The sequence below is a fragment of the Xenopus tropicalis genome, chromosome 7, assembly GCF_000004195.4.
Source record: "Xenopus tropicalis strain Nigerian chromosome 7, UCB_Xtro_10.0, whole genome shotgun sequence".
Lineage (NCBI taxonomy): Eukaryota > Metazoa > Chordata > Amphibia > Anura > Pipidae > Xenopus > Xenopus tropicalis.
The window spans coordinates 94,985,278-94,999,591 of NC_030683.2; the positions used below are offsets into that span (position 1 = coordinate 94,985,278).

At 42.2% G+C, this 14,314-nt stretch overlaps 1 protein-coding gene across 2 annotated transcripts in view; it reads right to left on the reverse strand.

Annotated features, from left to right (window-relative positions):
* Positions 1 to 4,194: 4,194 nt before the first annotated feature.
* Positions 4,195 to 14,314, reverse strand: part of tmem51 (transmembrane protein 51) — a 32,411-nt gene continuing 22,291 nt past the window's right edge. The window contains exon 3 of one of the 2 annotated variants that reach the window (XM_031905156.1): positions 4,195 to 5,671. In XM_031905156.1, coding sequence (XP_031761016.1) covers positions 5,284 to 5,671 — 388 coding nt within the window. In that variant the 3' untranslated portion in view covers positions 4,195 to 5,283. The remainder of the gene's footprint in view (positions 5,672 to 14,314) is intronic. The other variant, NM_001045722.1, reaches the window with a different exon arrangement.

Below are 14,314 nucleotides of genomic sequence, written 5' to 3' on the forward strand. Positions count from 1 at the left end.
ACGCAATCACCAGGTAGAGAGAGAGTGCTATCACCAGGTAGAGAGAGAGAGCGCACGCAATCACCAGGTAGAGAGAAAGAGAGTGCACGCACGCACGCAATCACCAGGTAGAGAGAGTGCTATCACCAGGTAGAGAGAGAGAGAGCGCGCACGCACGCACGCAATCACCAGGCAGAGAGAGAGCGCACGCACGCAATCACCAGGTAGAGAGAGAGAGAGAGCGCGCACGCACGCAATCACCAGGTAGAGAGAGAGAGCACGCACGCACTCACCAGGTAGAGAGAGAGAGAGCGCGCACGCACACAATCACCAGGTAGAGAGAGAGCGCACACGCACGCAATCGCCAGGTAGAGAGAGAGCGCACGCAATCACCAGGTAGAGAGAGAGAGAGCGCACACAATCACCAGGTAGAGAGACAGAGAGCGCGCAATCACCAGGTAGAGAGAGAGAGCGCAATCACCAGGTAGAGAGAGAGTGCAATCACCAGGTAGAGAGAGAGAGAGCGCAATCACCAGGTAGAGAGAGAGAGAGAGCGCACGCAATCACCAGGTAGAGAGAGAGAGAGAGCGCACGCAATCACCAGGTAGAGAGAGAGAGCGCACGCAATCACCAGGTAAAGAGAGAGAGCGCACGCAATCACCAGGTAGAGAGAGAGAAAGAGAGCGCATGCAAGCACGCAATCACCAGGTAGAGAGAGAGTGCTATCACCAGGTAGAGAGAGAGAGCGCACGCAATCACCAGGTAGAGAGAAAGAGAGTGCACGCACGCACGCAATCACCAGGTAGAGAGAGTGCTATCACCAGGTAGAGAGAGAGAGAGAGTGCACGCAATCACCAGGTAGAGAGAAAGAGAGCGCGCACGCACGCAATCACCAGGCAGAGAGAGAGAGCGCACGCACGCAATCACCAGGTAGAGAGAGAGAGAGAGCGCACGCACGCACGCAATCACCAGGTAGAGAGAGAGAGAGCGCGCACGCACGCACGCACTCACCAGGTAGAGAGAGAGCGCGCACGCACGCAATCGCCAGGTAGAGAGAGAGAGAGAGAGCGCACGCACGCAATCACCAGGTAGAGAGAGAGAGAGTGCACGCACGCAATCACCAGGTAGAGAGAGAGAGCGCACGCACGCAATCACCAGGTAGAGAGAGAGAGCGCACGCACGCAATCACCAGGGAGAGAGAGAGAGAGAGAGTGCTATCACCAGGTAGAGAAAGAAAAATGACCAGGTATGGAGAGAGAGCAATCAGCAGGTAGAGAGAGAGAGAGAATTAGAGAGCAATTGCCAGGTGTACAGGGGCGTTTTTGGCCCCTGAGCCACCAATACAGCGCCAGGGGGGTTGGGGGGCTGCGTCACTAGCGTAGAGAGCTTCTCCAGCAGAATCCTGCACTGAATTCAGTTTTTGAAAACCGCAAACAGATTTTTATATTTAGTTTTGAAATTTCACATGGGGCTAGCCATATTCTTAATTTCCCAGGGTGCCACAAACATGTGACCTGTACTCTGCTTAGCTGCAAGTTGGAGTGATACCCCCCCCAGCAGTCGATCAGCAGAACAATGGGAAGGGAGCAAGATAGCAGCTCCCAGAAGATATCCGAATATCACTCAATAGTAAGAAATCTAAGTCCAGCTTGGGACTCCTCCAGTTACATGGGAGTAGGAGAAACAATAGGTTACCTGAAAGCAGTTCTAATGTGCAGCGCTGGCTTCTTCTGAAAGCTCAGACTCAGGTACAATGGCCTGAGATGGCGCCTACACTATTACAGCTAAAAAAAAAAAAAAAATAGAATTTTATCCTTGAACCAAGAATTGGAAGTGGTAGAGTGAATTATTTGCTGTGTAAATAAAAAGTATACCAAAAAAATCACAACAGTATCCCTTTAAGATAGAGGGAGCGTGGCCTTATCACTTCAGCATAATTACTAGGTGTATGGAAAGTATACTTACTCTAATGCCCTGATGTCTCTCTCTCCAATAAGTGTGTTTAAAATAGAAACAATCAATTATACTGCCGCTCCTCAAGACTTCTAACAGCAAAACAGCATCAAGCCTCCTTTACTCTGGTGAAAGAGAAAGCCATTGGCGGACAGTGTCAAGGTTACAGGAGCAACTCCATGTGAATGGATGGGCCTCATCCCTGCACAAGGCAGTTACCTGATATGGCTCTCCGCCTGCCCTAAACACATCTGCTACATGCATTATAATGTACACACATACACACAATTCTCTAGGATAACTGTATAGGAGATGTGTAAGTGTTACACACTTAGGGGTATATTTATCATGCTGTGTAAAAAGTGGAGTGATGTTGCCCAGTGCAACCAATCAGCAATTAGATTTCAACAGTTAGAAAACCAAAGCAAAGCATCTGATTGGCTGTTCTGAGCAACATCACCAGTAATGTTTCACTCCGCTTTTTACACAGCATGATAAATATACCCCTTAGTTACCCCTATTTGTGTAAGATCATAACACTATGGCATAGAACAGGATAATGAATATGCATGGGCATTCACTGTACATAAATACTAAGGCTGAAGACAGATGGGGCAATTATTTGTTGCAATTTTTTTAAAAACCCAGTTGCAATAGAAAACACAGTCACCAGCAACTGTGTTCGAGGGTGACTAATCTCTGTGCTGATTGGATTTTATGAATTGCAGCGACTAATTGAACCCTTCTGTCTTCACCCAGCCTCTGGCCGCTGTGACTGCTTACCTTTATGTAGCTTTAAATGGTATCAGTACTGAGATTAACTGGCCCCCTGCATGGTTCACACCTCAGATTCAGGCTGTAATCCCCCTGTATTGTTTAAACATGTAATACCCTGTACTGTTCACACCTTTTAATCTCACATTGTTCACACCTCAGACTGTAGAGCAGTGATGGCATTGTGTCACTGTTTGTACTGCCTGTCCTGAGCTGCCTGTGTGTATGTCACACACAGGGAGCATAGGGCAGGCAGCATATGGCCCCCAGAGGCAGGGTAGGTCAGGTCAGACAGAGTATGGCACACACAGACAGCATAGTATTTCGGCTTGCTGAGAATATAACCTTGTGGCATTAACCTAAAGCCCCTTTTTTCTTTATCACAGATTTTTGTGTACATGCTGTATATTTATATACCCAGAAACACACACATCCTGAAAGGTGCTGTGTCCCCCACTTTCATTGTGTTAGGTCAATTAGGACCACATGCTGAGACTTTTCTTCTTTCACTTGTTTCTTTAACCCTTTTTCTTTATTAAGGACAGTATTTCTGTTATTTATTTCTCTGCAGCCACCCTTTTCCCCTAAAAGCAATATTTGTCTTTCTTTCACTCACTTTTACAATCTCCCCTTCACAGCCCACTATTTCTTCCTTTTCCATTCTTTAGCTTTCCTCCTCATCTAGATCCCCATTTTGCTCTTCCCTAAACCCCTTGTTTTTCTGTTGTGCCCCAATCCCTTCTCCATTCACTTTTATGGTTGCTCTATGTAACAGCTCTGTTCTCCGGCACATATTCAGAATAGTTTCAGTTCTAAATGCTCCTTGCCATCCAGTGTGCTGCTGTGGGGACCTAAAAGGGGAATGCACAGGAAGAGATGACTATATTGTATCATTAAGAACCTCAAGGACACAAGGCTGCTTTATTAGCAGGACAAGTCTGGATTTTGTACTACTGGCAGAGGAGTAAGCCCATCCTGCAGATCTGTTTCATTAAAGCTTCTGTATTACACATTTTTATATCAGCATTACAAAAACTGCTAATATATGAAATCTTTGCACTGAAAAGCTATGCTAGGCTGAAGTACAAATGGAAACAACTGGGGCTTATTTATAATCACCTGGGAAGTAACCCATAGCAACCAATCAGTGCTAAGCATTTTCAATAAGCTGAAGGTAGAACAATTAAAGCAAGCATCCCATCAGCTTAGCATGAAATGGAAAGAGCACCGGACATTCAGGGACTGAGCCATATATGCTGAACCTGGGACCTGAGCATGGGGATCAGCCTAGGTGGTGATGCCACAGCCCTGTAACCCACAGCAACCAGTGAGACAATTACTTTCATTTTTCATACATATGTAGACAAAAGTAGGTCTGGGCATACTGCTCAATCTACTTTTCCCATCCCCACACAGATTTAACACCTCTCTTTCTGGTTCACTATCTCGCTACTTCCAACACATTCTCTGTAAACACAAGTAAACCGGTTTATTTTGATAATAGTGTCTATTTAATATGACAAATGTTTGTTTACAAACAACATATTTTTGTTTCAAAAGACAGATTTCAATTTGTATACAAATACTGGTCTGACCAAATGCTGAATGTATCAAAAATATATATTTGTAGTGTGACTGGACTTTTATAGTTATCTACTTTGGTTTTATTTTAATCCTAAGGATACATCAAAAGGCACCAGCACCCTCTAGTGGAGAACTGAATAAATTTGGCTTAATAAAAAAAAAGTTAAAGCTGGCAACATCTAAATACATTTATTTATCATTATTTTGGATGCAGTGTGCTTAGTGCCGAGACAGAAGGATGTGAGAAACTACTATTGCAATTTCCAAACATGGGGACTAATATTGCCAACATACGAGGGGAAATAAATAGCATTATCACAGCTGGTAATTATTGCTTTACTTCATACATACATATAACCCTAACCCTGTGCTCCCAGGGCAGAAATATAAGTGTGGGTACTTAATTTTATTTGGGCTCTGTTGGTTCCATACTGTGCTCTAGACTCATCACACATGTAGTGCAGAGTTTAAAGTAATATAATGTCTGGGGAGTCACACTATAAGAGCCCCTGATTAACACCACGGGGGAGTGAGGTGCACACTGTGGGGGCTGCCCTGGGTCCCACAGAGCAAAATTTGTATAGAGGGGAAGACTACAGAGGCAGCAGTAATGGTGTCAGAAGCATTTAGTAGGATTGCAAAGAATGATTGAAACTTTGATGCCCAACCAGTGGCCTCAAAGTTGAGCTACAAAATTCCTGGCATTCACCTACAAGCCACAGCCCGTTGTAGATGCTGGCAGAGGTTGTTTAATAACAGCTGCAGGCTGGACTGCCTTGTACATGTCACTGTGCCCCAGGGACATCCCACTGCGCCTGGGGCTCGCAAACACCAAGGACAGCCCTAGGTCTATGCCACATTGCGTAAATTATCTTGGCTGCACCCAAGCTTTCCGATTTGCCAGTGTATTTACATATTTCACAGAAATGAGTAAACTGCCCAGATTCAAATCAATTAAGTCCAGTAGCGTGAGACAGGCATAGATATTTCTCTCTATACTGGCTTGGTCAGATCTAAAGACTTCTCCTCATACTGCGGTGGTGGAGTCAAAGGTTCAATAGTGGTGGTGGTGGTGTTGGTCTGAGTCCCATGGCCCGACAGATTTAGTCTGAATTCCTTCAGGTGCAGCTTGTCCGATTTTATTCTCCTGACGTTCAAAGGTTTCTTTTCCTTCCCTGAACGGGAATTTGTCCTTTGTGGTGGCTCGGCTATTGGCCTGGTCGGTGTGGAATCATCAAGTTCTGTTAAAGACTCATAAGAAGGAAGAGACATAGGTATTCCATCATGATCCTCTGGTGCCCTATTGTTCGATGTGTCATATCCCATCCTCATCACCTCTTCATAGCTGGGAGCAGAAAACCTGGCAATGTCCAGTTCTGGACTAAAAGAACAAACAGAACAGAGTTAGCACAGAGCTGCCCTACAGATCCATTAATAACGTGCACTGCCCATACACCCCTGTCTGCTGCATTGTTTTGTACAAGTTATGGCATACTGGAATATTTGATAGAAAATTCAGAAATTATAATATCCCAAGCACTTCTTTCCAATGTACCAGCAAACTCATTCCCTAGTATGACTACATGTGGTTGGACAAAATACGAACAGCAGCAAATCAGGTCTTTGGCAGTGGATATTTCTTTTGGCTGATCAAGTTTGGTTTTATAATAAAGATCATTTAAGGACATGACACTGAAAGCCTATTTAGCATATGGCAAATTATTAAGTAATAATCCTGGCTTGGTGTAATGCACAGGATTCTCCATTCTGACCAATAGGAAGCAACCCATCCTGAGAAGGCACTTCTGGACTGCTTCTTTCACATATAGACCCTGAGCTACTTTCAGTTTAGCAAATTGTCTTCTCTTAGATAGGCTGAATTGGGCAGGCTCAGAACTTATAGGCTGATGGATATGAGCTAGGGTTGCCACCTGTTATGGTTTCCTTAGGCCTGTTCGGGTCTCAACTGTCTGTTCAGTTTTCAGCCTCGCGAAACCCGATCAATAACAAATGAAACATTTATATATTAAGATACTCGCCGTGATTTTTCTATTGACATGGCTTAGTTTTCATCAGGTGCAGATCATTTCTTATTATTACAGAAAGAAAAAGCAAATAAAAAATGTGCAATTGTTTTTTTTCTAAATTAGCATTGCTGTATTTCAGAGCTTTTTGGATAAATTTAATAAGGGCCTCAAAACATTGCTAAGTTGACCTATTCTACAAAGATATTTTAAAATTACTTATTAATTAAAGGAGAAGTAAATGAGGCATTATGGGAACTTTCTTTACACAGCTCAGCGTATTTTCTTCCTGTTTGGCTTCTGATCATCTGAACAGGTGAAATATGGGGAGACTTAAGGGCACTATTGAGACAGTTGAAGGTATGCCTGCAGCTTGTGATTTATTAGCCTTTGCTTCTCCTTTAAGGCTTTGCTGGGCCTCAAAATTTCTGGGTCCCCCCCAGCACCAAAACCCCACCAGACATCACTGTGCCCCTCTGACATCATCGTGCCCATTACCATAATAATTGCCCCACCCCCACTTTGTTCCAGTTAACCCACCACCCCTTATATGAGCCCGCTATACTGTTCCAAGCAGCTGAATTTGTAGTGCACGACCAAGACTGATGAGAGTCAGAGGGGAGCACAAAGTGCAAAGTATGTCTTCCCACAAGCTGGATGGAAATTCTGCTTTTAAAAGGTTACGGACACAATGTTTATGGATTATATCCCAAATGAAGTAACCGTGCCCAACAGTCTTATTTTTGTTAAGTACATAAATTAGTTACTTAGGCAAAATTCTGCTGCTGGGCACTTCATGAGCTGCATGCACAAAATGGTACGGTATGATTTCACATCAGGGCCTACTGTAAAGGCAAAGCCATGCATGCAAGGTACAATCAGACAGCAAATACATTTACTTAAGCAGCTGAAATTTATATCTGTATTTTTAGCAGCTGTTAGATCAAGAGATGTCAAAGGGAAAATCTCTGAAGCCTTCTGTGAAGTTTCTATAGATTTACCTGTCCAAAATAATTCAGATTTGGAGTTCTCTAGTTCACTTAATGCCAGAGGGGACACACACACACACACACACACACACACCAAAACAGGAAAGAGCTTTAAAGTAATAAAAATATAATGCACTGTTGCCCTGCACTGGTAAAACTGGTGTGTTTGCTACAGTAACACTAGTATAATTGATATAATAAGCTGCTGTGTAGCCACGGGGGCAGCCATTCAAGCTGGAAAAAAGGAGAAAAGGCACAGGTTAGATAACAGATAAGTTCTGTAGAATACAATAGTGTTTTATCTGTTATCTGCTATGTGCCTGTGCCTTTTCTCCTTTGAATGGCTGCCTCCATGGCTACATAGCAGCTTATTTATATAAATTATAGTAGACTTTCTGAAGTAAACACACAACTTTTACCAGTGCAGGGCAGCAGCACATTATATTGTAGTTACTTTTATACACTTTCATTTTTTGGTGTTACTGTTCCTTTTTAACATTAGCAAGGACTATGCCCATGCTCCACCAGTAAATGGCAATATTTACTTTCCCCAACCACAATTAGAGGCAGAGGTCAGCAGCCATGTGTGTGAGAGTGGACTTGAATACTCAAAATACACGTTAGGTGGCATGGCACAGAGCTAAAAAAGACCTGCTCACCCTAGGACCCCCAAAACAGCCTAAAGGGGTTCACCTTCTACCCTGGGACAAGAGAAAGCTGCAGATCTTATAACAGTATGGCTTTAAGCGGCATCAATAAATGGGTACTATGTTGCAACTCACTGGCTTAAAGTCACAAAACAGTCCAATTATTTTGCAGTTTTAGTTAGGGATGCACGGAATCCAGGATATAAACAAATCCCTGCATATTTGGTGGCATTCAGCAATATCAGCCAATCTGAATCCAAAACCTAAAACAGTTACGCGAGTTTAAAGCACTGACGAACTTCAAAGTGGCCATTTTTTCCCCAATGTGAAGCAATTAGTTTTTAGTTTGCTCAAAAGGGGAACGATCATTAAAATTGCTTTTATAAATACTGAAAATATAAAGTCTAGGCAATGACAATTTATTGCTTTTAAAAACTTTCCACCATTACAAAGTTATGGCTAATTATTGAAGCAGCCTCCCATCCCCCACCTTCCAGAATCTCTGGCTCCCTGTGTCAGTGATACAGAAATGTATGAGTGACAGAGCAGAGCGAAAGCTGATTTGCTGTGGCATGTCATGAGGCCACACCCCTCAACAGCAAACATGGGTGGCTGGGTGCTGATGAAGCTAAATTTGTACATATAACAGTTGTTTCTAGCCACATACACACAGCACTTGCATTTAGGTTTTGTGCTGCTCACCAGCAGGCATAGATCCGCTGCCAGTCACCCTCCTGCAACTTACACATGCACATACAAATCTTACCTCAATAGCCAGATACAAGTGTAACAAAAGAGACTTCCTCCATACCAGTCACGCATCAATTGCAGCAATATTACAGATCTCTGCACTGTGTGTACAGGCACATAGACTCGTATGGTGGATTAACAGACACCTCTGTCTCTCAGTCAAAATTCTCCTGCAAACTGACTAGCCAGGCTTTGATGCTTATTGATTAGTCTAATCAGGCCCACCTGGTCAGTATGTAGCATTTACTCTGCCGGCCCATGGGCCACGGGGAGAGGCTGAACTATGTCAGAACTGTGCACTAACACACGGTCGCAGGGGGTGGGGGCGAGGAACAGAGAGGCCCAGACTGCAGGTTCTGTCTATAGCCACTGAAAGACCATGCATCCAGTGCTAGCAGAGGCTTATTTGTACGTGCGTCTGCCTGCAGCGAGGGGGTGGGTTAGGCTTCAGTGCGCTTCTGGCCCCTCCAAAGATTTCTTTGCCGGGAGGCCCGGTGGTGCATCGTTACACCATTGTTTATTTCCAATGGTTTTCCTCTGACCTGGTTTGATCAGACTTCTGAGTGATGTCTCTTTTGTATTTGTGGTTCCCAGTTTGGAAACAAAGTAAAATAAAACACATTTCTAATGAATGATAATTATATAACCCTGCTTGATGCCAGTCCGTGTATTCTTAAAATATATTCTCTTATTGATTAGCTTGTATACACATAAAGAGTGACGACAATGTTAATGCAAAAAACAGTAGCACAATTACTGTTCCTACAACATTTATTTATAAGTTACACAAAAGGCAAATTGTAGTTTTATGGGAATGTGCAAACGGATGCCCTAAAGTTTAACTACAACTCCCAGAGATCACCTGCCAGCTCAATTGGAACGTATATTTCAAATTGCTGGACCTTTGTGCTAAATAAATTGTTGGTGCTCAGCAAAGAAAAAGCAAATGATTTGTAGCTTCTTTTATGTTTTTCTCATAAATCACCCATAAATAAAGTTCCAGGTGTTTGTTGGTGGAAAGTGTCAGACAATGTAAGGGTGAGTTGGGTTGAATATTTAGACCTTCTTCAAAGTCTTTTCCAGGTTTTCTATCAGATAGGAAAGATGGACAGGTGGGGATTGAACTTTAGATGTCAGTTAAGAATGGTGACAGCAAGGCTGGCAGCCTATGGAAAGAGGCCTACAGCAATGGCCCTGTACCCTGGTGGTACAATCTGTCTGTGGAAAAAAAGTTGTAGGGACATAGGATATTTGGTCCTTGTGCTGTCTCCAAAGATTACATTGAGTATGTAATATAAAGAGTGATTTATCCAAATAAAAGTCAGCTCAGATCTTTGCTTGCCATGTAACTCCAGATAGCGGGCAGAACCCATGGGCATCAACAATGCACTGCTTTTTGAAAGCAAAAAAAAAAGGGAGCAGCCCCACATACACTACATGGGGAGGAGCAGCCCTGAGGGGGAAGAATGATAGGGCCAAACCTAACATTACCCAGAGTAGGAAGAAACTGTAGAAGATATTTGACCAACACTGCAACACATACAGTGTAAATAGCAACATTCCCTGTTCAACAATTATTATATATTTTTCAAAGCCCTGAACTTCCGCACCATGCCACATTTGACCATAACCCAAATCTGATTTAACCCACTCAATTTTGCCAAATAAATAAGGGCCTTCTGGGAGAAAACATGGCTGTTGGAAGGTACTGGAAGAGAAGCTAAATAATTATGTAGAGATTTATTGCTATATGCTGTTGAGATGTTAGCCACAATAAATAAATAAATAAACATAGGTGTGACCTGTGGCAGTAAACTTATCAAGGCCACAAAGATGTCCAATATGAGCCCTTTAAAGAAATAACTGAAGAGTTTATTAAAGACAAAATAAAAATAATTCTGTGCCGCAGCCTGCCCCTACTGTTAAATAATGGGCATGCTACTTGGGAAGCACCCACAATTATAATGGAATTAAGCATTATAAAGCTGAACTATGGGTAAATAAACATGGTGTTTTGGGTCCATGTTGCACTTGCATCAGTAAAGGTGTCTGAAGTCACCACAAGTGAGCTGGTTATAGTAATGTTTTACATGCTACTATAAATATAAACTCGAACCCATGTTTTAAAAAAACAAAACAAAACAAAAAAAAAAACACGTAAGGCCCAAACATAAAAGTTGCTCATCAACAGTCAATGAAAAATTAGATTGCATGAGCTGCATTGTATTCTGTGTGATTTGTTTGGTCTGAACCACAGCGTTTACAGTAGAAGATGGTACTCATCCTTTCCTCATGCTGCTGATAACACTGTGCTAATCTAAATTCATTTTAATAACTTTATATTTAGTTCATTTAAAAGCAGCAGATTCCGTACATTGTTTGAATGCAATGAAGCACATTTAATTCTGCCCGGCAGTACCCCTGAGCATTCACACCTTGCACCCCCACACTGTAATACTCAGGAGACTAAGGCAAGCGGCATTACAGTACTTATGTCTGCAGTGCTTATGGTATATGGCTAATTAGCATTTAATTAAGATGAATGCTGAACACTGCAGTCATGACTTACAGTTCAGGCTAATGACCCATGGGGCGGTTAGTCACCCACACTAGCAGCAATCTATTGTGGGCAACTAACTCACTCCGTGAGTACTTAGCCTTGCAGACGAATGGTAAAGATAAAATTCAGGAATGCTGGGAGTTATGTGGCCAGCAATACAGCAGGAGAAAAATCTATGATTCACTCACCTTTTTCTATTTCTTGAATAACTGACAGAATTATATTTTCCATTTCCTAATGACACTGAGGCAGAATAACCGATTATTATTTATGAAATTGCGACAATTCTTTTAATTTTCTGCGGAAAGATCTGAAACAGCAACAGGCAGAAAGAAGCTGCCTCTTTAGGCCTATACATTTCATTCTGCCACAAGCTAAATTCTTTCATTCTTTTGCTAAAATAATACAGGAATGCATGTTTTTCTTGCAAGAAAAAAAATGATAAGTACCCACAGCCTTTTTATCTACTCAAATTAGCCAAATAGGATAAAATATCCTACCCTAAAATTAGTTGCATGGAAATAAGAACTATGCTGGTAATTTTAGCACAGATTATAGGTGTTTGGAGAAGGACTTATGTGATGGAGAAGAAATTTAAGGATGTGAAATATATTTTGAATGTAGGTTTTAAATGTAATGTTTAGATTTCCCAGAAGGTGGCACCAACCCCTAAAGGTGGCCATACACGCACCGATATTATCGTACGAAACCTCGTTTCGTACGATAATCGGTGCGTGTATGGCATGTCAGCGAGCCGACCGATATCGCAGGAAGCTGCTGAAATCGGTCGGCTCGCCGATCGGCCAAGTTAGAAAATTTTGATCGGGCGCCATAGAAGGCGCCTGACCAAAATTCTCCCTTCAGAGCTGAATCGGCAGAAGGAGGTAGAAATCCTATTGTTTCTACCTCCTTACCTGCCGATTCAGCCCTGAATGGTGTGTGGCGGATCTGACTATGTTTCGTGCGACCGACGGTCGTACGAAACATCGTGAGATCGCCACGTGTATGGCCAGCTTAAGGTTAGCCCTTTAGGGTATTTTTGTAGAATTTTCCACAGCTGGGAGGTCCCAGGCCTGGAAGACCTATGGGAGGGACTAGGGAAAGAGGAACTTCCTCTTTGGCCTAAAAACAATTAATGGTAGGGCAGTCTTTTGAAGCCAGCCTGGTAGGGAGGCTGTTCCTTGGATGGTGCTAGCTAGGGAATAATGAGATCTAAGCAGTAAGAATCAGCCCCTATGATACTAAAACTGGGGGAACAGTAGTGGTCGGCAGGCCACTTTTTAAATTGACCCTGCAAAGGTTTAAGTAATCACATTACACTCTATTTTATTGCTATACTATACAATAAATTAGCAGACATAGGGGCTGATTTACTAACCCACGAATCCGACCCGAATTGGAAAAGTTCCGACTTGAAAACGAACATTTTGCGACTTTTTCGTATGTTTTGCGATTTTTTCGGATTCTTTACGAATTTTTCGTTACCAATACGATTTTTGCGCATTTTTCGTAGCGTTAAAACTTACGCGAAACTTTGCACCTTTTAAGTTTTAACGCTACGAAAAATGCGCAACTTTTTACGCAACTTTCGTAATGGATACGAAAAACTCGCGTTTTTACGCAAAAATCGTATTGGTAACGAAAAATTCGTAAAGAATCCGAAAAAAATCGCAAAACATACGAAAAAATCGCAAAATACCGATCATTACGAAAAAAACGCAATCGGACTCATTTCGACCCGTTCGTGGGTAAGTAAATCAGCCCCATAGTGTATACAATGCATTTCAGTCTCAAATAATAAACCTTCTTCACATTTCCCAGTGTAAGTAACATAGCTGTAAGCCGCCTTACACAGCAGAGCAAACATACAGCTCTCTCTCCAAGCACAAGACAAATAATGTTGGCTGGGTGGCCCACATAAATTTCACTTATCACAAGCCTGTTTAATCATAATGATCCCAGAGGTGATATCAAGCTCATTTACATACATCCTATTAATACAGAGCAGCAGGGAAACAGAACCTTCTAAGGTGTCTGGTAGCGGCAGTCTAATTACCCCCGCCGCATTCTCTAGTGCGAAATTCAACACACTGGGTGTTCTCAAGCAGCTAAAGAACTATTGCAAATAATTTTTTCTTCTGCTGTGATTTAATTACTGCACAATTAAAATGAACAACTGGTCTTGAATATGAGATTTTATGAAGAGTGTATCTGAAGTGCGGTGCTGGCTGCCAAGGGATATGCCTTTCCAATGCATGGATCGCCTTTAAGATAGTGCTATGGCTTGATAGTGGGCACTGTCAATTATAATACAAAAATCAATGTATCAATGAAAGATAAATACATGTCTGGAAGACATCAAGAAAAATCTGACACAATATTGTCACAATCTTAGTTCAACCTTAGGGTTGAAAAAAAAAAAAGAATATTTTTGGGCCCCTTTTTTTATACAGCAAAACCTTGACAGAATATTGTTTGACTAGCAGGTATAATGCAACATTAATAGAAATGATAATGCGTTAGTGTCACCCAAAGGCACAATATAAATGAAGAATGGAAAGCAGATTTTGCCACACATTTCATGCTGATGCCCTGATCTCCATAAGTAAATTCTTTAATAGCAAGAAGTGGGAGCCCAGGAGACTTTTCAGGCTAATTAGTTGTTTACAAAATCTTACAGCCGAGATGCTAAGAAATCTGAAGGCAACGTCACAAATGAGAACTGACTGGAAAGTTGAGCTAACATTTCTATCTGCCCCTTTCTTTGCGGTTTCGGAGAAACTTTAGAAATCCTAATTGCCTACAAAAGGTTATATAACCAGCCTTGCAAGGATTTCTGCAATACAGACAGAGGTTAAATTATATATCACAAAGATTTTAAAGAGCTCAAGATATTTGTAGTACTGTAAATAAAAGTGGGACATAGATAAACAGAATACAATGCTTGTGAAATACCTGTGCTACACTCCCTTGCTGTTGCTTAGAACAAGAGCGGTACTAACACTAATAATAATACACACATGCAGCCCTAGCACTATGGTTCAAGCGAGTGGA